This window comes from Podarcis pityusensis (genome assembly GCF_964106645.2).
Source record: "Podarcis pityusensis genome assembly, chromosome: 13".
Lineage (NCBI taxonomy): Eukaryota > Metazoa > Chordata > Lepidosauria > Squamata > Lacertidae > Podarcis > Podarcis pityusensis.
The window spans coordinates 36,927,326-36,951,335 of record NC_138038.1 but is presented as its reverse complement, the minus strand read 5'-3'; the positions used below and the strand labels follow the sequence as shown (position 1 = coordinate 36,951,335).

Genomic DNA, 24,010 nt, shown 5'->3' with positions numbered 1-24,010 from the left:
AGTTCACCAGACACCAAATGTGAATTTCATTTATGGAGTGACAGAACCTAGGCCATATCACCTTTGTTTAAATCATCTCTCAGAAACTTCTATCAATGACAAGGAGCCCCAGTGATTCTAAATAAAGTCTTCTCTTTGGAAATAATAGCTCTCTGCCTCTTCTGCTCTGTCTCTCTGCTTCGACAATATGCTTTCTTACAGGTTTCCTATCTGAACTTTCTCCAGGCTTCAAAAAAAATTTCAAATCTTGTAGAGTTTCTCCTCTTCCTATATCCTTTCAACTCTACCACCTCACCCTTCATCTTCAGCAAGCTCTGTTTTCAATGGCTGCTGTAGGCCATAACTATGGTCTTCATTAGAACCTACACAATGGGGAAAGGAGTGGGTTCTTTAGCTCATTTTGTATTCTGCTGCTGGCATTACATCTTAGGATAAGAAAATACATAACATGAAAGCAGAGTATGAGATGTGTGCTTCAATCGTATGTCTTCCTAACATGCTTCTGGTGTCTCATATGAGAAGTGACTATAGATCAGTGACAGAGCATCCCACGTTTTATCCCTGGCAGTGCTGGGTGAGAAAGGATATTGGGATGAGGAAAAATCTCTTGCTTCAGACCCTAGAGAGCTACTGCCAGTCAAACTAGATCCTAGTGCTGCTGCTCAGTTAGATGGACCACTGGTTAATCTAGCAGCATTACTGGTTTATATGGGAGGATGTTCATACATTCCCTATGCTGAGAAGCATATTTTTGGGCTATAGGAACCTGTGGTCCTCCAGATGGTGTTGGACCCCCTCCCATCAGCCCCGGCCAGCATAGCCAATGGTCAGAGATGATGGGAGTTGTAGTGCAGCAACAGCTGGAAAAGTTACCCATCCCTGTACTGCAGGAACAGCTTGTGAATCTTGTCTATGGGGAGTTGGTCCAAGCTCCTCGTGGCATGAGACACTGGGGATACACATCACTCACACATTTTCCTTCGTGCTTTCACGCTGCGCATGAAGAAACTTGCAGCTCGAAGGAAAGACGAAGTCACGGCACCAACAACAATCATCCTTATTGCCCTGTTCCATAGCAAAGAATTGCCTGCTTGCTGGTCCCCACAGATTAACCAATGCAGCCCTGGTGATTCCAGTGTGCCAAAGAGAGAAAGCTGATGTAGAAAGAGGCTGGCAAACCAAATGGTGTTAGATTACTCAAGCAACTGGGTCAAGTCACAGGAGGAGGCCAATAGCTAACTCATTCAGTCTGGAAGCAGTACTCATGTTTAGGGATGGTGGAGAAATTCAAATAGCTCACATTTTCCCTTTGAATCTGTCTAATTCACACTTTCTGCATTCATAGGAAAACCGAAACACAGCTATCCTTTGAAATTTGCAAAATGCAAAATGCAAAAAACAGTGTAAAGGAAAGTGTACACAAAAATAATTATATTAGGAAAGGTTTCTTTAAAATGTGTATATTAGGCAAAATACATACAAGAATGCTAGCATGATAAAGATACACGATACTGTGCACAAATTTCCATGCAGACTTAAAAAAAACCCTGATGTGGAAATGGAGCTAACTAAACTGAAATTGAGATAGCCATCAATTCCTATATAAATTTAATCTTGGGGTCACTACTTCCTCCCAAACAATGACCAGGTTGCTTGCAATAGGTTAATAGCATAGGGTGCTTCCAGGTGGGTTGTAAAGCAGGTTGCTGAGGTAGTTGGTAACCAGTGGGGTTTTTTGTGTTTTGTTTTTTAATTTATCAGGTTTTCCCCATAAAGGGAGGATCCAGGTTAAATTGAAGTTTGGTGGGGTGGGGAATATAGGCTGGCATTTTGGTGCACATGACATGGTGTGGATTCTGCAAAAAAATAATAATAAATAAATACATTTATGAGGAGCACTGATCCCACAGCAAACACCCATTTGGAAGTACCCATAAATATACAAACAGAAACAAAGAAAGGGTTAATGGAAAGAAAACAGATGGCTTAAAAATCATTACAATGTTATTAGAAAAAAAATCAGAAAAATAAAAACAGAGCAGACAGAAATATAAATGTGCTATTCACTTGAGCTGCATTGGTTTTCAGTGACAGGACTGAGCTCCAGAACATTTGAAGTAAGAAATGGTTAAAGTTTCCCCTGAGGAGGCACAGTGAGCATTTCTCTCATCACGAATCCTCACATGTCATGGGTTTTCCATATACAGTAATATGGTGTTTCTTTTTAGATAGTCTTGAGTCCCAGCATCTAGAAATGTTATCTCTCCTAAGTTTAATTTCTAGAAACAGAGATATCACAATGTCGAAGTCTTTCTATCTGTCTAATTAACTATCTGTCCTTTCCCTCTCTCTCCTGAGCATAATAAAAGCTCAAGATTTTTTGTTTCCAGGGTTGGGGCGGGCAGGAGCTCTCTCCCACAAACTGGGAACGGAGTACAGCCTGCACCAGGTGGTGCCTTTGATTTATGTCCTCCTAGGCAGTTGTCTGGCCTGTCTATATCATTGTGCTAAGCTTGTGCAGACAACTGGATGCAGAACCAAAGTGTATGAGAAAAGCTGTGATTAAAGCCAAGAGGGACATCCAAATCAAGCCCTTCCATCTTCTGTCTCTTTTAGACAGGCGTCTAGTTTCCGTTTGATGGAGAGAGTCCGTTTCCCTGCCATGGCCGCCTGGCTAAGTCATTACCCTCCTGCTGTGAAAAACTGGTGCCTCGTTTCTAAACTGGGAATGTGTCCAGATATAACTGGCACTCTTTCATTTCCAAGGTTTTCTTTAAACCAGGGGTGCCCAAACTTTTTTCAAAGAGGGCCAGAGATTTGAAGTGAACATGCATGAGGGCGACCAACATTGTTGAGCTTTTATTTTTTAGAATTTTACCCCAGGGACATATACTGCCACAGGGACCGGATTAGATCGACTGGGCCGGATTAGGCCTCCGAAACGGGCTTTGGACATGCCTGCTTTAAACCTTCCCTGCGCCCTCCCCCCCTTTTCAGCCTTGGTCTTCAGTCTCTGGAGCTCTGTACTGAAACTGTACCACTGGACTATTTTTTGAGCTGTAGGGTGATGGCTCATTTTCATATCGGAAGGACAGGGTTATAATCTGTGTGTCATTTTCAGGGAAAGCCCCAACATTGGGCATCTTTGCATTCATACACTGTAGTCGTCTTCAGGCATTTGCCTAAACAGGCAAGGGTTAAAACTGTGCAGAGGGGCATGCAAGCCTCACGCCCAGTAACCCTGCGTGCATGTGCTCCTTTCAGCAGGTATCTATGTGTGTTCAGTTGAAAGAGTTTAGAAGTCTCTGCCAAATTAGGAAACTTGACTTATAAATAAATGGTTGGTGGTTGGATGTGCAAGCCTCCCCGCCCTTTGGTTTGGGGCCCAATTCAGTTCAGATCAATGCATATCTGATGTGATTCGAACCCCAAATCTGAATTCAGAAATATGAACCTTCAGATCTCCCATTAACTTGTACTGGGAAACAAACACAGCCATAATTTTTTGTTTGTTTGCATGAAAGTTGGTGACATGGTAGCCTAATAATAATAATAATAATAATAATAATAATAATTTATTACTTATACCCCGCCCATCTGGCTGGGCCTCCCCAGCCAATCTGGGTGGCTTCCAACAGAATATTAAAAACACAACAAAACATGAAACATTAAAAATTTCCCTAAACAGGGCTGCCTTCAGATGTCTTCTTAAAAGTCAGATAGTTGTTTATTTCCTTGACATCTGGTGGGAGGGCCGTTCCACAGAGGGGATTAACCATACCAAATTTCAGACAGGTAAATCCAGGTTTTTTGTGCTAGCCATGTTAAAGATGATTCCCTCCCCCCAAAAAATTAAAATACTGTAAGTACTTTAAAGGTAAAATGGCCAAAACCTTCTTGTTGTTTCACATAAGTGCATGCAACTTAGAGACATGGTAGGCCTTCCAGGGGTGATTATCTGTACCAAATTGCAGGTGCCTGGATCCAGGAGATTTTTGTGTGTGTGCTAGCCACCTTTAAATTATGTCTTTTTCATTTTGATGCCCCTACAGTGCTGCTACTGCCAGTGCCTACTTCCTCCTCAAATCATCTCTTGGCAATTGGAGTAGGTTTGTTCCCACTACCAACAGACTCAGGACAAGGAAGAATCTGCATGGGCTGCTGCTGCTGCCCACCACCGCAGACTCCACTAGGATAGACTAGCTTAACTGGGAAAAGGACCAATTTGGCCAGTGCTGTTGCTGCTACTGCCAGCACTGCTTGTCATCTCTGCCTCTGGTACTGGCTGGCAGCTCTGCCATCTCTGCCTCTGGCGGTGGCACCATGGTTGCTTTGTAGATGTCTCATGCTAGTGCTAAAACTTCAATATTTATACACTCACTGTGTGCTTGTGCACTGACTGTGTACAGTGTACTTATAAGACTTTCTGGCACACACGCTCAAGCCAAAGTACTAAGAAAGGCAGACACAGAAAACAGAACATGGCTGCAAATAAAACGAATACCTAAGCTAAAAAAAAACTTGTACCAAAATTGTAGGCGATAGGGATACGGGAAGTGACACAGCCTGAGTCAATAGTAAGACTAAGACAACAAACTGTTTTTATTTTTAAGAGTAAGGATAGAACTGGGAATGATTGGGAAAGGACTCATAACCAACAGTTAAAGAAGAAAGGTTCGGTACTGGTATGAACTGAAGGATTAACAAAATATAAACTGAACAAATGACTGAGGATGGGAGAGGGATTGATTAGGAAAGGTTGGAAAACAAACAGGTATATATACACACAAGAAAGAAAGACTGAGTAGGAAACTGAAGAATAAGCAAAATACAAGTGCAGCAAAAGCTATCAAATACTTTCTAGTGTTCAGAGAGCTTACCAATGAGTGAAAAGCAGTGAGAGCAGTTGTTAACACTTCTCTACCCCTCCCCATAAACACTGAGGGGAAAAGCGTTGGCTCTCCTGCTTCCCCTTTCCCCACCCTTGCATTCTTCTTATTTGGTGTTGTTTTGAAACACTTTGGAGACAGGCTGTCTGGCTTCCTTAGAGAGTGTTTTGTGCTCTGGATTGGTCCAAAGCACTTTGTATCAATCAAACTCACTTCTGACCAATCTGGAGCTGTCTTGACTCACTTTGGTTTGACTCACTTTGGTTTGAGATTCATCTGAAGTGGTTGCACAGCTTGTATTAGTTGCTTAATGCTGCTTATAGATTTGAACTTTTTTTGCCATTTTTTTGCTGCTTAGTATTTTGTCATTTTCTGCTATTTTACTGTTTTTAATAACTGCTCTGTCTTCTTTACTGTTCCGTAACACTGTTTTTAATGGAATGTGTAAGCATAAGATAAGTAAATGTTATTTAAAATAAATTAGTGGTACAGATAAATCCATGTGTTGCCGTTGCCACGACCAAGAATCCTATCCCCTCTTCATCAAGTTGCCTTTTTATTTAAGAACAGCCAAGTGTTTTAAACCCTTTCCCTCCAAATCATTACATATCATGAAACAAAGTGTGATAGATTGTAAATTCCTTGGGGCAGAGACTTGATCTCTTACGCTTTGCAAAACATCATGAACAATGAGTATTTTGTTGATGATACTAATAACACCACCTTTTAAAATCTAATAAATGAAAGAAATCAATGCCCTTTAATTATGTTCTGAACCTGTTTCTTGAAGTAGTTGCCACAACCTGGCTTATTTTAGGCATTGTTCTTGTGATGTGTAAAGCCAAACTGACCCAGCCCACCTAATTCAAAAGCACAATACTTTTTTTCACAGTTCAGAAGTGAAGGGGTGTTCATTCCCTCTGTTTTCCTTCATGGGTTCCATCTGCCTCTTAAGCATCTGAAACCAGTTATCACGCCTTCGTTTAATCTTCTTTTCTCCAAGCTAACTATCCTGCTCCTTCCGTCTCTCTGCCTGCCTCCCATTTGTCTGGCATTCTAAGCTCTCCAATTTGTCTGCAAAATGATTGTGGATGGAGTAGTTGCTGTTGGGGGAAGAGGACCATAATGATAAGGATTAATCCATCAAAGGATTCTTTTAGCCCATTTTTGTGATAGGTTTGCACCTGGAGCTCACAATCATTTAGCCAGGAAGTGATTTAAGAGCATCTCTGCTATGATGAAATGAAGCAGAAAGGTTTGGGGGTGTGAGTGAAAAGGGCAAGCCTTCAGAAAAATGTAGGTTGGCTAGGAAAACCCTGTCAAAGCAGCACACCAAGCAAGTATTTGGTCCTGGCAAATACGTTGTTTCTAACTTTGGCCTTGGTAAGTCTGCTGACGTGAGTTTTGAGAGGACATAACTATTGATAGCAGGCAAACTTTAGCCCAGGGCAATGGGTCGTTTGCCAAGATTGCTTCTCTACTGAGCCATTGTCTGCCAGTTCACACATGCGTCTTAATTTTTCATCAGGTAATTACTTAACACACTTCAGCAGCCAACCTGGTTGGCTCATGTGCCTCTAACAACAGTTTCACATGCAAAAACCATCAGGTGAAACTTTGCACGCACAGGGATAAACGTGGTTACCTGCACAACAAATCCTGAACCACAAAGCTGCTGTAAAAAGTTGGCAACCTCAGAAGCATGAGGTGGTATGAAATTTCAGCCAGCGGTGCTGAAGGTCCATTCACACATGTACATTGTAAGACACACGCAAGGCTTGAGGGGTTGACTTGGATTTGGAAAGTGGTGCATGCAGCTGCTCCGATCAAGCTGACGAGCTCCCACAGCTGCATTTCATTCATAAAGAATCAGCAAAGGTGATGCGCAGTTTGGTTCTCAAACAATCTTAATTTTTGGCATGTGCTCAAGATTGGAGATGAATAGTTATATATTGGCTTGCTCGGGGCTTGAGAGAGAGGAACTTTTCAGTGATCTTTTGCCTGTGGTGTCATGCAAGGAAGCTCATTCATCAACAGAATGCTTCTGATGGGTGATGAGAAAGTTGAAGTGATGCAGCGCTGGGCACCAGCTGCAGGAGAATTTAAAACTTATATAGGGCTTGTTTTTTTTGTCACGGCACACCACAGAAAGGAGTACCGTCATGTTTTTATGCCCACAGTAGCCATTTCAGCACTTTTATCAAGATGTGAGTTTCCCTACCTTCCCATTTTTTAATTTATTTCAAGGAGGACCAGTTTACCTCAGCTGTGAGAAATTGGAACTTTTAGCAGCAGCACTGTTAAAGATCTACAAATGGTTTTATTTTCCTCTAGTATCAGCTCCCAGGAAATGGCAGGGTTAGGTGTAGAGCTGAGATGCAGCCCTGGACCTCAGAATGACTAGTTATTAACTAGTTTTTGCTAACCCTGGATCCTGACATGGAACCAGCATTTGGCAGTCTTTAGGCTTCTGGGGGCGCTGTGGGTTAAACCACAGAGCCTAGGACTTGCCGATCAGAAGGTCGGCGGTTCGAATCCCCGCGACGGGGTGAGCTCCTGTTGCTCGGTCCCTGCTCCTGGCAACCTAGCAGTTTGAAAGCACGTCAAAGTGCAAGTAGATAAATAGGCGGGAAGGTAAACGGCGTTTCCATGCGCTGCTCTGGTTCGCCAGAAGCGGCTTAGTCATGCTGGCCACATGATCCGGAAGCTGTACGCCAGCTCCCTCGGCCAATAAAGCGAGATGAGTGCCACAACCCCAGAGTTGGTCATGACTGGACCTAATGGTCAGGGGTCCGTTTACCTTTAGGCTTCTGGGATCTACTTTGCTTTTTACTAGAACCCCCATATCCACCAGCTGCACCCCAGTGCAAAAGACAATTAGAATTAAATTATTCTGAGCCCAATATTGTTTCTTGAGTACCAGAACTGAAAGGGGCTCAGAGACCCACTCCTGGTTACTCTACAACTCCCCCACCCCCCGCTTGCTTAATTTCTGCAGTATAATCTAGAGGAGGGAGTAGAGATGGTCCAAGGTGCCTATTTCAGTTCTCTGTTTCTCATTTTCCTAATCTTAAATTCAGTTCTCCACATTTCTGCAATTTGCCATTTTATAAAAAGAATCCTCATAAAAATTCATCAGCACTTTAGGGAAAATATCTCCCAGTGAATACATTAAGTATGCACTTTTGACTAGTGTATATATTTTTTGCATCTCTGTAGGTTACTTTCACTAATGTGCACATTTTTATCTACAAGTTGATCCAGACCTGCCCTTTGCCCATCCTTGGATGAAATCACAATTTGTCTGGCCTTTCACTATTCCTACTTGGCCCTAGCCTGGTGCTTTCCGATTCCTTCCCCTCTTGACTCCATACAACAGGGCCTGCATTAACTTGGCTTTTGGCCTCACCATGCTTGGGTGCCTGTTGTTTCTGACGGTCTCCCTTGCCAGTTGTTTTTATATCACACTCTGGCTTGTCCTGCCTTCTGGCACGTCCCCTACCCACTTTCCTGAAACAACATGGCATGTTGCAAGTTGGATTGTTGCTATTCCAGCTTTGGGCCAACCCCAACATAGCCGACTGACAATAACAAAACAGGAGACATGCTTGAACTGAATTATAGTCAAACCTTGGTTCCCAAACACCTCCGTTTTGGAACATTTTGGCTCCCAAACGCCAAAATCCCAGAAATAAGTGTTCCGGTTTTTGGACATTTTTCGGAAGCTGAACATCTGACTTGAGTGCAAGAAGCTCCTACAGCCAATTAGAAGCCGCGCCTCAGTTGTTGAACATTTCGAAAGCTGAATGGACTTCCAGAATGGATTACGTTCGACAACCAAGGTTTGACTGTACTTGCTCAGCCAAAATGGCCCCTTGCTTCTAGGCAAAAGGTAGCCATGAATCACTCCACAGTGTCTGCATTAGAAGATGGCTGGAGGCCTGCCAGAGCGGTGTAGTGGTTAGAGTGTTGAACTTAGGACCTGGGAGGGGGTTCAAGTCCCCATTTGGCCAGAAAGCTCACTGGGTGGGTGACTTTGGGCCAGTCACTGTCTCTCAGCCTAACCTAACTTTCAGGGTTACTGTAAGAATAATATGGGAGAGAAAAAAAGCATGTATGCCACCTTGAGCTCCTAGAAGGAAAAGGTGGGATATAAATATCTTCCTGTACAGTGGTACCTTGGGTTAAGTACTTAATTTGTTCCAGAGGTCCGTTCTTAACCTGAAACTGTTCTTAACCTGAAGCACCACTTTAGCTAATGGGGCCTCCCGCTGCCACCACACCGCCGGAGCACGATTTCTGTTCTCATCCTGAAGCAAAGTTCTTAACCCGAGGTACTATTTCTGGGTTAGCGGAGTCTGTAACCTGAAGCGTATGTAACCCGAGGTACCACTGTATACATAAAAATGTGAGGCTGTCATCTTGCTGCAGATTCCATGGGTGCCAAGGTGGACATGCCAACCCCAGCAAGACTACAGGGTGGTAAATGACCCAGATGAGCAGTTTAATGTGCTTGCAAATTGCTCTGTGAAGTTCCTCCCTCCTTTCATTCAATGCCACTGCAGCCATGCTTAACAACGGGAGTTGGGGGGGTGCTTCACAAACCGTTCAGTGAAGTGCTTCTTTCCCCCTCTTTTAAATGCAGCTGCAGTGGGGCTGTAACAGAGTGGGGAGAGGCACTTCAGGAAACTGCTCTGAAGTGCTTTCCCTCTCCTTTAAAAGGGGGTAGGAGTGGTAGTGAGCTGTGAGGGGAAGGACTGGGGATGAGCTCTGAGGCTGAAGGGAGGGGCTTGTGGCAAGCTGGGGGGAGGGAATAGGTGAGGGGGGTTAGGGTTAAAGGGAGGGTGGATTGGCAGCTGTGAAGGAAGCAGGGTTGACAAAGGGGTTGGCAAGTAGGTGGGGTAGGGGAGTAGAGTGAGAGGGGTGGCTGTCCCTAGTAAAAGTATAAATAAGTATTAGTTTGACCCATCATTTTAAGACACTAATAGGCAAACTTCAGATTTCTTCACCTCTGCCTCCTCACCCTGACATTTCACTCCTCTGTCCCTTCTCTTTCCAAGCTTTTTTTCTCCTTCTTCCTTCTGGACCATACCCTCTGGCCCAGTTACATCTTCTGCTTCCCTAGGTTTTTGTTTTGTCAGGCCCCTAAGCCCTCTGCAACTTCCATCCTTTCTTCCTTACATACTGCTTCCTGCCGTTCCCCGCTCAAGGCCCAGACTGTGTTAGCCAATGACATCCAGAGACATGCTTTGTCCTTCTGTGATGCTAGCGCAGCTCTAGTCGATTACTGCCAGAGGCGACTTCATCGCCACCAAATCTCTGCCTACATCAAAACACCTGATACTCTATAAACAAGATTCCATGCAGCAGAGGATCTTTGCATTTAAAGAAGCAGACACTGTGCAATAGAAAATTCAGGCATTTGTAGAGAAATACTGTGCTTTATCTTCTCCTCCCAACTCACTCGGTGAGACACACCCCAAATGCTAGAAAAGGAATACATTATGCAAATTCAATAGCACACATCACGTATAAGTAAGTCTAAAAGACACAAATGCTCTTTTTGGCTTTAGCTATTCAGTGGCTCTCACTGTGGAATGATATGCATAATCATGATTGATGTGCATCCATTAATTATTGATTCCTCGCCTCCCTCCCCTTCCCCCCAGAATATGTAGTTGGTAGCAGGAATTAACTAATATAGAAGGGACAGAGGGGCATTTTTTTAAAAAGTGAACCTGCTTGTTTTACAGCCTCTAAATTTAATATATAAAAAATTGAAAGTTTAAGTTCTCAGGCGGAAAAGGGGATTAAACCATGAACAGGCACCTTGCCTTTTTCTCAGGGGCAAATATGTTCTCTAGTAGGAAGTCTGGAGACCAGAACTATATTTTCTGTATATGAGCTGACACCTCACCCATAGTAAAGTTGGGACTATCTAGCAGTAAGGGTTTCATAAGTTACAGAGCACATGGACTCAGGCACAGCTCAAATTTCATAAATCTGACATAAAAAAATCCAAGAGAGGATAATTAAAGCGAGGGGTATCTCCTTTGTGTATAGCTTTGTAACATTTTTCTTGCTTTTCCCTTATGAGCAAAAAGATGGGGAACAAACTTTTTACTACATTCTGATGAAAATTGGTTAGGACTGCCAAGGGCCAAATAAAATGGTCTTATGGCCTGTATCTGCTCCCCAGGACCTCAGCTGCCCACCTCTGCGTTAGAGAACAAATGCTATAAAGAGCAGTTGCATAACTGTTGTTTTTGTTTTCTGTACACTGCCTTTGGATATTTCTTATACATATTAAGCAGTATAGAAATGGTCTAAACAAAATAAGAAAGAAAGAAAGAAAGAAAGAAAGAAAGAAAGAAAGAAAGAAAGAAAGAGACTGATTGAAACACCATCAAATAACCTACACTTGAACAAGGAGTCTTTCAGCATTGTTAAAAACCTGGCAAGGAAAAGCAAACCAGGACTAGGGTAGACGCAGATACAAATCTGTACTCTATTAGGAGAGTCACCATCTCTTGGCCCAGTATGCCTGACAGGGATGTGGTGGGGGTAAAAGGGGGCACCATGTGTGTTACCCCCCAAACTCCTTGGAGGAAGGGTGGGATGTAAATGTAATAAATAGTTGATATTAGCATATCTCAAGTCGATAGAGTAATGCTTTCTGGGGCTACAGACTAACACCTTGTCTTCAACATAGAGAAGAGATACATGAATCATTCCAAGAAAATGGGCTGATCGTGTGTGTGTGTGTGTCCCAAGAAATCTCTATAGATGTTTCCCCTGAACAGGTTACTCTGAATTTCCTGAGATTTGGATTTAGGCGAAATTCAGAAACAACTCCAGACAGTGGCTAGTGGCAAGGTGTTTCAGAAAACCCATCTGATGTGTCAATGCAGAAGCAAAGGATAATAATACTCTTAAAACCTTTTAAAGTTGTGTAGGACAGGAAATTTCAGGAGGATCAGAATTTTGCATCCCTGCATGACAACCTGGACCATTTGAAATTCTCTCTAATGCAGCAGTTGAAAGGCCGGAATTCTCCTTTTGTGTTTAATGATCGCGGCAGTTTCCGGGAAATCTAAGAAACGGGGGTTAGATATGGGTTATGATGAGCAAATCTGTCAATTTCAGTTTTGCTCAGTTTTTGATTGTTCATATCTGAAGTTCAGTTCACGTTACTGTGTCAGTTTGCAATTTTTTTTTAAGTCCTCATGAAAATATGTCAGCTTTTCCAGTGTGCATTACTCCTAATACACACATTTATATATGCATTTTTCCTAATTTGCATATTTTGCAAATACAATGTACTTTTTAATGTTATTCTCATGAATATGCACATTTATACACACTTATCTGTGCTCTTTTATGCACATTATTTGGCTGGAGTGCAATTTGGAGAAATGAGACTTCTGAAGCATGGTTGTGTTCACATATTGTTTTGGGCAGTGCAAATTAGGTATATCTGCCTTTAAATGTGAAATGAACTGAATTCATCCTCCATCCTTCAGTGTGGATCTGAATCTCTTTAAAATGGCTGTCTTGGATGATGGGAGTGAAGGCCAAATAAGGTGAAATCTCTCTGCCTCGCTTTCTGTCCCCAGTGTGTGGACATAGGGTCGGCTCTGTCATGAAGGAGGGTGAAGCAAACAAAACCTTTCAAAGTATTGACCCTACTAGGAAGTGGGGACCCGTTATTTGGGCCCTGCTTCAGGCATCAAAGTGTCCTGTGCCAGCACTGTGCACAAGTGCATATATGCGAACATTAGGAATGGGAGAGAAACTTGATTTTGTTTTGCTATTTAATGAGAAACTACATAATTTGGAGAACACACAAACTGTAACAGGGGGATTCTTTGAAATTTGCACTTCTCTGAATTTTGCACACACAAAAAATGTGTACAAAAATGCACACAATAGGGGAAAGTGCACTGATTCACAAAAAATAGCTACAAAAATCAATTATAATTAGGGGAAAGTGCCCCCTCCCTTTAAGGACTAAGAAGAAAGGAGTTCCCACAGTGGTTCTCCCTTAGACTGACTGTGGTTTCACACCCATTCCTCTTCAGGCTGTAACAGGGCGCTGCTGAAATTTTAAGCCCCAAGCCCACCACTGCCTTGTTCTCAGGTTGAAACCTAATTTAGCTGTTTCACATTGCTGGGAAATTTCTCATGAGGGCCATTTTCAGCTCAGCAAATGTAGGAATACTCGCGCTATAGTTTTCAAACAGCAGGGTAGCATTGTGCCTGCTGGCTTAATTCCTAACCCCCCCACATTTATTAGTTCTTCTGTACTTGACCTGTATAAATATATATTACACTTTCAGTGTGACACGGACAGAATGAATGAAGCCCCCCACCTCTAGACTGGTGTCTTATTGCTGATGTATTCTGCAGCATACTCTCGACACAACAGTGCATCAGTTGTGAATTGATTCTGCTTCGTGAGTTGTCCTTCAATGCTTCTCCAATGCTACCACATTATTGCTGTCCAGAGGGGTTACAGCACAGCAAAAAAATTGTGTGGTATATGTTATGTACTGAGTTGAATAGGATCCAAAAGGCAGCAGTCTGATTGGTCCTAGAACAATAGGATTCAGTATGCAGTAGTCTGATTGGTCCTAGAACAATTGGGTCCAGAATGCAGCAGTCTGATTGGTCCACAGGAGCCACCCAATCCAGCTCCAGGTGGAAGTGAATCTGCAACCTACAGGTGAATCCCATTCTGGGGGAACTGCCATTCCTCCTCACTACTATGAGCTGAATAAAGAGCATGAAATCCACTCTCGGCACCGAGTATATTTCAGTATAGCAGTTTAGATCAGAAAAGTAGCATGGGCTAGGGGTGCGGGGAAAGGGTTAAGTAACCTCAACCTCGGTGTTTCTTCCTGAATCATATTGGTGGCAGAGCCTCTCCTTTGTATGAAGAAGGTCCCAATCTCATTCCCTGGCATCCCCATGTGGGGCTGGGGAAGACCCCTGCCTGAAACTGTGGAGAGCCACTTCCCTGTAAGAGTGTGGACAATGCTGAGCAAGATAGATCAATGCTCTGACTTGGTATAAGGCAGCTTCCTGTGTTCCTTCCTTACAGGTGTATTTTGTTTAACATCAGCAATGGGAGATCATCCAGGGATCTTTGGGTGTACAGTGGTACCTTAGGTTAAGTACTTAATTCGTTCCGGAGGTCCGTACTTAACCTGAAACTGTTCTTAACCTGAAGCACCACTTTAGCTAATGGGGCCTCCTGCTGCCGCCACGCCGCCGGAGCCCGATTTCTGTTCTCATCCTGAAGCAAAGTTCTTAACCTGAAGCACTATTTCTGGGTTAGCAGAGTCTGTAACCTGAAGCGTATGTAACCTGAGGTACCACTGTAATATGTAACCTGCCTCTTTGAAACCCCAAAATAACTTTTCTTCAAACTTATGGGTTTTCTGCGTGCACAGTCTTCTCTGCCTCTACCCCAACCAGTCTTCTGTCACCTGTCCCTTATTTTACTCAACCTCAAAGCCAAGCAATGGATTTACATTGAAAGATGTGCAAATAAACAGTAGCAATGAGCAAACAAGTTCAGGAGTGAAACGCAAGACGCTTGCAGCTTAGAATTATATAGGTAGCCTATTTGGGGCAGGGGAGATCAGCTGTATGGGTTTTTCTGTACGTGAGGAATCCTCTACGTGTATTTCTGTGTATGCAAAGTCTCTAAACTCCAGGTTGAGATCACAGGTTCCAGTGCAAAGCCACATGTATAAGTTCTGCAAATGACCCATTTGTAGCTGTCTAAAAGCAGCCAAGTGAGAAAAAGAACTATTTGAAAGATCTCTGCTTCCAAACCTTCAGCCAGGGGAAACAAAAAATAGAATCAGAAAATAGACTTGCGCAGATTATAATTCTGCATACTGATTTCCCATCCCAGCTAGACCTCATCATCCAATGCATAGTCTAGGAAGGCGTGAGACAGAGGCCCAATTCAGAGTTAACAATAATAAGAAAATGTTTGTTAGGATTAAGTTGCACACCTGCAGAGGTTGTTGCAGGAGAAAACTAAGGGGCAATCTTTACTGGGTGGCTCTTCTCAGCTGAGGCATTGCTGTGTCGCTTTATCTTACAAATGGGATTGCCATTTGGTGGGCAGAGTGTGCTATATTAATAAAATTAATATCGAATTTCTTGCCACAACCCAGTGATTACAGTGGGAAGTTGCTGATTAGTAGACAGCATTTTCTCTCTCTCATGGAGAGAGGAGTCAGGCAAATGCCTGTGCAAGAGTCAGGGGCAGAGGAAGGAGGGTGCGGTGGGTGCTGGCCACCCCGGGTGTCACCACTGGGGGGGGGGGAGAAAATGCCAGGCAGCACTCACAAAATGACAGGCAGTCTCCTGGGAGAGACGCAGTGGCTTGGGTGCGTGCAGGTTCCTCGCAGCCCAAACGGTCTGCCTGCTGCCTCCCCCCCAGCTGTGGGGCAGTTGAGTGGGAGGAGGCAGGCAGACTCTGGAGGCCCTGCAGTGCACCCTGCCCTCACCCCGCCCCTATGGGCGACACACACTGTCCCTGGGCGCGTCGCCGCAGGGTCCAGGCACCCGAGCGGCTTCCTCTGCCGCTGGCAAGAGTCAGTTGGTGTGTGGGCGGGCAGACATGTTAAAGCTAAAAGTACTCTGCAGTGCTTCACGGGATGCGACAATACAAATGAAGCTGTTGTTGTTTATTCATTCATTATTATTTCAATTTATATCCTACCCTTCCTCCCAAAGGAGGGAGATTAAAAGTATCAAAAAGCAGTTCCTCACTGCTTCTCCGAAACAAAGCCCTTCTCTTTCCTATTGTTGCAAAATAGAGGTTCAGGGATAAAAACAGCTGATAACAATTTATGGCCCAAGGAGCCACTCCTTCTATCCATAACTTAAGATACAAGTGGGGGGGGGGGTGTTGAAAAAAAAGTTTTTCAAGTTTAAGGCACTCCCAGTGATTTCAGTGAGAACTGTGCCATACCGCAATCTGACCTACTAACAGCAGAATAATAACAAAACGCAAAACACCACCTCAGACACACAAAGCTGCTAATAAAACAATTCTGAAAACACACAAAGAATAAACAGACAGAAATCACAGAGGGGAGACGGATGGACAGATTAGCTAGTCAGGGCATCATGTGGCGCACATGGAACCCACGCCCTGCTGTCGTGAAGTGAAAACCATCGTGCAAATTGGCCCACAAATAAATGGCTGGGTTAATGCATTTCTCAATGCCTATAATGGGAAATGCCACATTTTGAGCCTGCCTGAAAGCCACACAGACTTGGAGACAGAGATTTTGTGACGATGGGGCCTGGGCAGGAGCAGAATAATTGCAGAACAGCCAGAACATAAATACAGGGAGTTCAATATTGCAGTTACTTAATTGCATGATTTTGTAATGAATGATTGAGTAGAAAACTACTTACATTGCTTTTGCTTATATCTTGATAAGTAAAATAATGAAAGTCTTAAGGCAACAGCAGACCCGATGCTATTAACCAACCTTTTTTATTAGTTAATAGCTGGGGGGGGGGGTCCCAGTCTGGTTTGGGACCGTGATGGGGGCAAATAGACACACTATTGTATTTTAATATTCTGTTGGAAGTTGCCCAGAGTGGCTGGGGAAACACAGCCAGATGGGCGGGGTATAAATAATAAATTATTATTATTATTATTATTATTATTATTATTATTAATCAGTGGTTTGCTATGTCTAATTGCAAGCAGCATTTGCACAATTACTAATTGTGTGAATAACATCATGTTTGCTTTGGCTGTTCCATTTTTCAAAAGTGCATTAATATTCAGAAAGGAGGTCTTAAATATCTCTGAAAGGGGCGATCCCTCTTACCCACCCCAGTGCCCTGGCCATATCTTTCCCTAGAAGCTCTGCTAATCTAACATCCAATACATGGGGGTTGGTTGTCTTGATTAAGTGTTAGCTGGCAGACTCTCTGCATAGTCTCAGAGGCACTCTTTTTTTTCTTTCCAGTTTACACATGCAGTGAAAAAATAGTTACAGTTAATACGGAAAACATGGCTTTGGGTTCTCTGTGGAGGCTCCTGATTCTGTGAACTGTCATCCTTACGTCAAACAGAAGATGATACTTTCAACCATAACTCCCCTGTTTCAACCTATACTGTGTTCAGGTAGAGCCTGTCCCTGTAGAATGGGAGATGGAAGAAAGATGCTAGCAGAGGCAAGGAGATTATCCTTCATTAGCAGGAGGTAATCAACGCATCAGCATTCTGCATTGCAAGTGCTTGGGCTAAGCCTGAAATTGCAAACAGATGCCAAGGCTGAGGTTGTGAGCCGCGGGTCACATGAAGGCCTGATGGATGTGGCTGGGGTGGAGCAAAAAAGGAAAGGGAGAAAGACAAACACACTGGACTGCTTTTTGGTAAATAGATGAGAACAATGTATTGGGTAGGGGCGGCATATGCAAAGCGATAATTGATGAATGGATAATGGAGGGCTTTACTAAACTGGGGAGGAGGGCCTCACACTTCACCAGGGGCTGCCAGCAGTCCAGATCTAGCCACCATCTTCCCTTGTTAGTCCCCACATCCCATCCCTTATGATCCTGCATGTAATGCATTGAACGTGCTGTATCACATGGAAACACCAGTCCACATTCCCTGGATGCATAGGAGAGAAGGTGGTGGGGGTGGGGGTGGGACACAACAATGTTGGGAAGTGGAGGAAGCTGATCAAAGGGAGGGGGCAGCTTCAGGAACAGGGTGTGTGTCTGTGTTTGTTTATGAAAGTGTGGGTGGGGTGGGGTGGGGTGGGGAGTAAGGGAAAAGAAAACAGGAACATGCTCAGGTAAACCATTACCTCCAGGCAGCTCTGCGGGTCCACAGGTAGCCCTCTCCTCCTCCACAACATCCATCCAGAGTTTCTTGTGGCAAAACTTCCACAAGCCATAGTGGGCTGCCTCGCAGACGAGGGATTGGTTCTGCTTGTAGGTGTTGAGCTCCACCCAGAATTCTGTGCCCACGGCCAGCACTGTCAGGGTCATCCCCACGATGGCCACGAAGAAGGCCAGCTTGATCTTGCCCTCTTGCTCATCCGTCAGGACCTTGCGCCGCTTGACCCCTGCCCGCGTGCGCCCCCCCATGCGCTGCTCCTCGTCCTGGAGGAAAAAATTTGGCCACATCATAGCCCCTTGCCCTGCTCCCCCTTGTCTTTTGAAGGGATCTATTTTGGCTCTAGAATAGCTACCCGGAACCCTGTTTGTAAACCCCCCAGGCTTTAAGCTGGGTCTTCTGTGAGGGCTCCTCGCAGCTTCTCTTGGCTCCTATCTAGGTCAACACGTTGCATGCAGTGCTGAAAAGTTGCTTGGCCACCCTCACCCCACCCCTGCCTTCTCTGCCCAATGCCCTGGCTTCCCAGGGTGAGGCCAGGGTTGGAACAGCAGCTACCTCACCCCACCCCCCCGGCCGCCTTGGCAAATGTGCGGAGCACCTGTTCCTGCTCTTCATCGCCTAGGCAATCAGGGTTATTTTAAGGCTCCAGGGCGCACAGACAGTCTGGATGTGTGTGTGCCTATGCGCCTCTGAAGGTTTTGACGATGCGGAGGCCAAAATGGAAAGCTCTTTCAGCAGCAAGGGGGGGGGACCCTCTTGCCCCACCTTACGACAGCACCCCCTGCTGGGACCGGAATACCTCGAGGCATTTTCACAAGTCTCTGGAACTTGCACCGGCTGCAATACCTCTTTTGGATTCACACTGCCCTGCTTAACAGCAAGTATGCACAGCACTAAAATCATGTACAAGTCTGTCTACTGCTAGGCACACTTCTTAAGAAGTCCCACGGGAAGCAAGCGTTGTTTCAACAAGTGCTTTCCAAGCAAGTATGCCAGCGCTTCCTCCTTCTGCATTTGCAGTTGTAAATCTTACCTCTGCTATGACTTTTCCTTAGGCCAGGTAGGGAAGCCGTAGCCCTCCAGACATTGTTGGACTACAGCTCCTTTCTTTGAGCCATGTTGGCCAGAGCTGATGGGCTTTTGAGTTCAACAACATCTGGGGGCCCGTGAGTTTCCCATTAGGCAAACTGCTGTCTCTCAGCCCTCCCTTCCCTCCCCTCCCTCCAATACACAATACAGATGCTGTACTGACCTTTCCGGCTTGTTGTCAGGATTAGCAAGTGGTCATCTCCAGACCATCAGTGTTTTGTGGGAGGGATTCAAGTGCATACCAGAAATTTGAGCAATTAAAGGGAATTAATGTGCTCTGTTGGCCTGATGCAACAAATCCTCTTACAAAACATACTTGATCTTTTTGCGGTTAGGAAAGTGGTGGGGGAGTGGACTGAAAAGTGTGGGATGGACAAACGATTAACGGGAAGATGAATAACTACCGAAAAAGCAAATCTGGATGAATTCAGGCAGACTGCTCCTTGCCTTATAACCGCCCCATAAACAGATCTGAACGAATACTCAATAAGGACTATTGCTGGGGGAGAAATCAAATTCCATTTGCACTTAAAGGAAAACCCACCAAACTTGTGATTTCTGAAACAATTCCTGAACGAAATTCATCTTTTTTGAATTTTGCAATGCAGGGCTCCAGCTAAGTACTGGCTACGGAAATGCACATATTAGGGTTAAAAATGCACATATTGTTGTTGGGTTGTGTGTGTGTGTGTACAAAAATGCATTGTAAGAGGGGAAGATTCTTTGCAAAAATAGGGCAAATTCGCATGAAAATGCTGATGATTTTTTCTGAGGACTTAAAAAAAATCACACACTGTGGGATTGTGCAGAATAGAATTTAAATTTGAAAAAAATGAGAACTAGACAGGAAATTAACAGAAACTGACAGGGAAAATGTGAAACTAACAGATTTATTTTGCAAATTTTTGTATGCAATTTTGCCTAATATACACATTTTTGCAAGGCAGCTTTCCCTAATACAATACATTTTTCAAATAGAAAATATGCATGTATATGTACAGTTTGTATTTCTGTACACATAACTTGGCAGGGAAAACTGCATTGCGAAATTAGAAAATGTGTGTATTCTGATGCACAGCTGCATTTTGGTTCACTTATTGTTTCAGAAAGTGAGAATTAGAGAGAAATTTTCTTTTTAAATGCAAGCTGAATCATTTCTCCCCCCCATCCCAACTTAATCTCCTTACACAAGCATAGCTGAGCATTTTATATTACCAAATAAGAGAAGCCTCTCTTGTGAAGAATTTCAAACTGTAGGCTCCTCAGGGCAGTGACCTGTCTTTTTACATTTCGTAAAATGCCATGTGTATGGCTGGTGCCATGCATCAGTGTCAAGTGCAACACACATTGAGGAAGGAATGAAGGATGACAGAAATAAAGAAAATAAGAAAGAAAGAAGAAGTATAAACACTTGGGGGGGTTTGACACTCTACCCTTTTAGAGGCATCTAAATCTAAATCTAAATCTAATCCTCTGTGTGAATATAGAGGATTAAAAGAATGATTTTGTTGTTGTTTAATCGTTTAGTCGTGTCCAACTCTTCATGACCCCATGGACCAGAGCACGCCAGGCACTCCTGTCTTCCACTGCCTCCCGCAGTTTGATCAAATTCATGTTAGTAGCTTCGAGAACACTGTCCAATCATCTCATCCTTAATTAAGAAAGTAGACTATGAGGCTAGGGAGAGAGGATTGTGGTTCCCAATGGCCGGTGGCTGGTTTTCCGGTTCTTCACTCACTCCTCATATTTCCTTTTGCTTGGTGACTTGGATATAATTTTTAAACTTACTTGCATATTGTTGTTCTTGTTGTATTATTGTTATTGTTATCCCTCAAATGCGGCTCAGGCGGTGGAAAGTCTATCGGTTTGGAAACAAAATGGGGCTACCCAAATATAGGACGGCGCTTTTTATATACGCTGGGGATTTCCAAGTTTATAAATTTGCAACTTAAGAGGAAAAGAAAAGTTAATCTCGCAAAAGTTGACTGGAAGGACCTGTGAGCTTCCAGAATGTATGGAATGCTGTGGTGGCAAGAGAGAGAGAAGAAGAAGCTGGAAAATAGGGGGGGGGGGGTAATGATGTCTTAGAGGGGGACAGGATTAGGGTTGTGGAATGCATGCTGTGAGATTAAAAAAACACCCATGGATGTTTCAGGAGAAACAAAAGGAAAAAGAATATATTTTTTCTTTCCCTCTCACCAAAACACTCCCCCTCCCCATTTAGCTACAAAGTGATTAGATCCAGGGGGCTGGCAGCCCCCCCAGGGTTTGAAATCTCTAGCGCTGTAGGGCAGAGCAGGGGAAGTCTTCCCGAGAGGTGAGAGGAGACTTCTTCCTTTCCCTCCTTCAGAAGAAATCTTTCCCCCCCTTCCTGCCATCACACTCTCCTGAGAGGCCTGAACAAGGCTCCTGTTCCATGCTGGCTACTTATGTCCCTGAAAAGCCGCATTCCTCTTGGGGTGGGGGTGCAGAAATACATTGTAGTTTGTGTTGCAAGCATCACCACCTGCAACCTTGCTTAGATTCCTGGATTTCTGGAAGGAGAACGAGGCCCAGCAGGTTGTCAACATGTGTTCCATCACAGTGACACCTGTTCAGAACCTAAGAATGGAAATGGGACCTGATGCAGAATGATGTGCTCTCACCTTGGTGCACTCCATATAGTCTCTGTTTCTTGCTTCCCTTGCTCCACCTGTTGCTCCTGCTGTTTCTGGCTCCTGATTCCTCACCCCCTTCTTTGTTGCTCCTATCTCTCCCCCCCATCTCATCTGTTGTCCCCCTTTCCCTTCTGTCTCTCGCTCTTCCGGCTGCTCCTGTCTTCCCTCCACCACCAATTCCTTTCTCCTGGTTCTTCCTCCTCCCTTCATACACAGCGGAGAGCCATTGAAATGGCTTTCAAATGCTTGTTGCACAAGCCTTGCTTAGAACAGGAGATAAGAGTAACTGAGCAGGGTGAGTCACTCCTGCGGAGCATGCATGCTCAGCAGACATGTATCATTCGGAGGAATTTGCCCCTTCTAGGGGGTCTGGCTTTAATTTCTTTTGAAACTCTGCATACATTAGCTGGGCATGCTGGAATGGCTGTTTTGGATTGGCACAGACCACTTGAGTTCAGCATTAGTGGGAGTAGTAGCAATGTTCCTGTTTTTCTGAATGGCTCACGGTTTCTTTGCAGCAATCCTGGGGCACCTGTCCAGCGTTCCCTCTGTTGCCCATCAGGAGGCAGATTTTCTCATGAATTTACGCTTTGTTGTTGTTTAGTCGTTTAGTCGTGTCTGACTCTTCGTGACCCCATGGACCAGAGCACGCCAGGCACTCCTGTCTTCCGCTGCCTCCCGCAGTTTGGTCAAACTCATGCTGGTAGCTTCGAGAACACTGTCCGACCATCTCGTCCTCTGTCGTCCCCTTCTCCTTGTGCCCTCAATCTTTCCCAACATCAGGGTCTTTTCCAGGGAGTCTTCTCTTCTCATGAGGTGGCCAAAGTATTGGAGCCTCAGCTTCAGGATCTGTCCTTCCAGTGAGCACTCAGGGCTGATTTCCTTCAGAATGGATAGGTTTGATCTTCTTGCAGTCCATGGGACTCTCAAGAGTCTCCTCCAACACCATAATTCAAAAGCATTACGCTTTAGACAAGGGCTAAAGGAAGAGTCTAGGACAGGAGGGTCCAGGCCTGAAGGTGTTAAGTAAAATCCACAGAGGGCCAAGTGGCGATTTTAGAGTGTTCATCCATGCAATTAGGAGCAGGCTGGAGCATCTGGTGCCACAGTGCCCCCGCCCTGCTGCCCTCGGGGAGCGGGATGCTGTGTGTTCTCAGCACAAGCTGATTGAGGAAAAACACTGAGTTAGCATGAAATGACAGCTGTTTCAGGGCTGGCAGGAAATGGCAGTGGGAGATCTGTAGGGGGTGCTGTGCTGCAGGGAGTGAGATGCAGGCCGAGAAGACATGCTGTGCTGTCAGGAAGAAGGATGAATTGAGTACTGCTTTGTTTATTAATTTTTTGTTATGTGAGTCTTGCTTTATTAACACCTGAAATGTGTGGTTGTACCATGGGGCTTTGCTGAAAATTAAGTCAGGTTTGTCAGCAACAAGCTAGGCTAGCACATGATTTGCAGCAAGCTAGGCTAGCACATTATTTGCATCTCAAAACTGCTCTGTGACAGCTGTCAGCGTCTAAGGGCAGAGGTGACAAGAGTTGATGTTTGGGGAAATAAAGAAGTATTTATTTATCCTATGGCACTTTTACCCCATACAACGTCTGAGGTTGATGGGGCAGTGCCCCATTCACCCTAATGGTCCAGCCTCCACTAGTTCCTAGTCAGACAACATGCACTCATGTGCTTTGCATGCAGAAACATCCAGGTTCCATCTCTGACATCTCCAGCTGAAAGGATCAGATAGCAAATGGTGAGGAAGACCCTCCACCTGCCTGAGCCCCTGGGGAGCCACTTGCCAATGTGGCTAGAAAGACAAATGGACTTACCTGAACCTTTCCAAACCAAATATCATAACCACATCTTTGCATAATGGTTTACGAGATAGATGAACAGGTTTTTGCTTATGTTTGGATACAACTGGATGCCAAGCGGATCAAACCTTTGAGAACTGCACTGATGCTAACCAATTTTGCATCATGGTTCCAGAGATCATGGAGCTGGTTTCTGTCTATGTTTGGATACAACTGGGTGCCATTTTAAATCTTTCAGAAAACTGCCCCGATGTTAACCATCGTTTTCAAAATTATTTTGTTTCTTCAAATTCCCAAACAATGCCAAGCATGAGGCTGCTAGCGAGTTCTAGCTCAGGAGCAGGGAACACATGCTTTGACTGCAGAAGGCATCAGGCCTCATCCCTATGACTGCCTGCAGCAGCAAGTGGTGTGAATTGTCTCCGCTGGAGAGCCACTGCCAGTCAGAGGGGAAGGCCGAAGCTCAGCGGTAGAACATCTGCTCTGTGTGCAGGAGGTCGCAGGTTCAATCCTTGGTGTCTCCAGGTAGAATTGGGGAAAGACTCCTGCCTGAAACCTTGGATTAGTGGATTAGTGTTCTTCTTTCCTTTTCTCCCACAGTTCAAACATGTCTTGACAGCAAGCTTGCTGCCAAACATAAGGAAGAGATGGCACCCAAAGGACATACAGACCAC

At 44.5% G+C, this 24,010-nt stretch overlaps 1 protein-coding gene and 1 long non-coding RNA gene across 3 annotated transcripts in view; one reads left to right on the top strand and one right to left on the bottom strand.

Annotated features, from left to right (window-relative positions):
* Positions 1-18,279, bottom strand: part of CACNG6 (calcium voltage-gated channel auxiliary subunit gamma 6) — a 31,594-nt gene extending 13,315 nt beyond the window's left edge. The window contains exon 1 of the mRNA XM_080978104.1: positions 17,750-18,279. Coding sequence (XP_080834230.1) covers positions 17,750-18,074 — 325 coding nt within the window. The 5' untranslated portion in view covers positions 18,075-18,279. The remainder of the gene's footprint in view (positions 1-17,749) is intronic.
* LOC308461314 overlaps positions 1-24,010 on the top strand; it is a 72,908-nt gene that overhangs the window by 9,649 nt on the left and 39,249 nt on the right. The window lies entirely within an intron of this gene.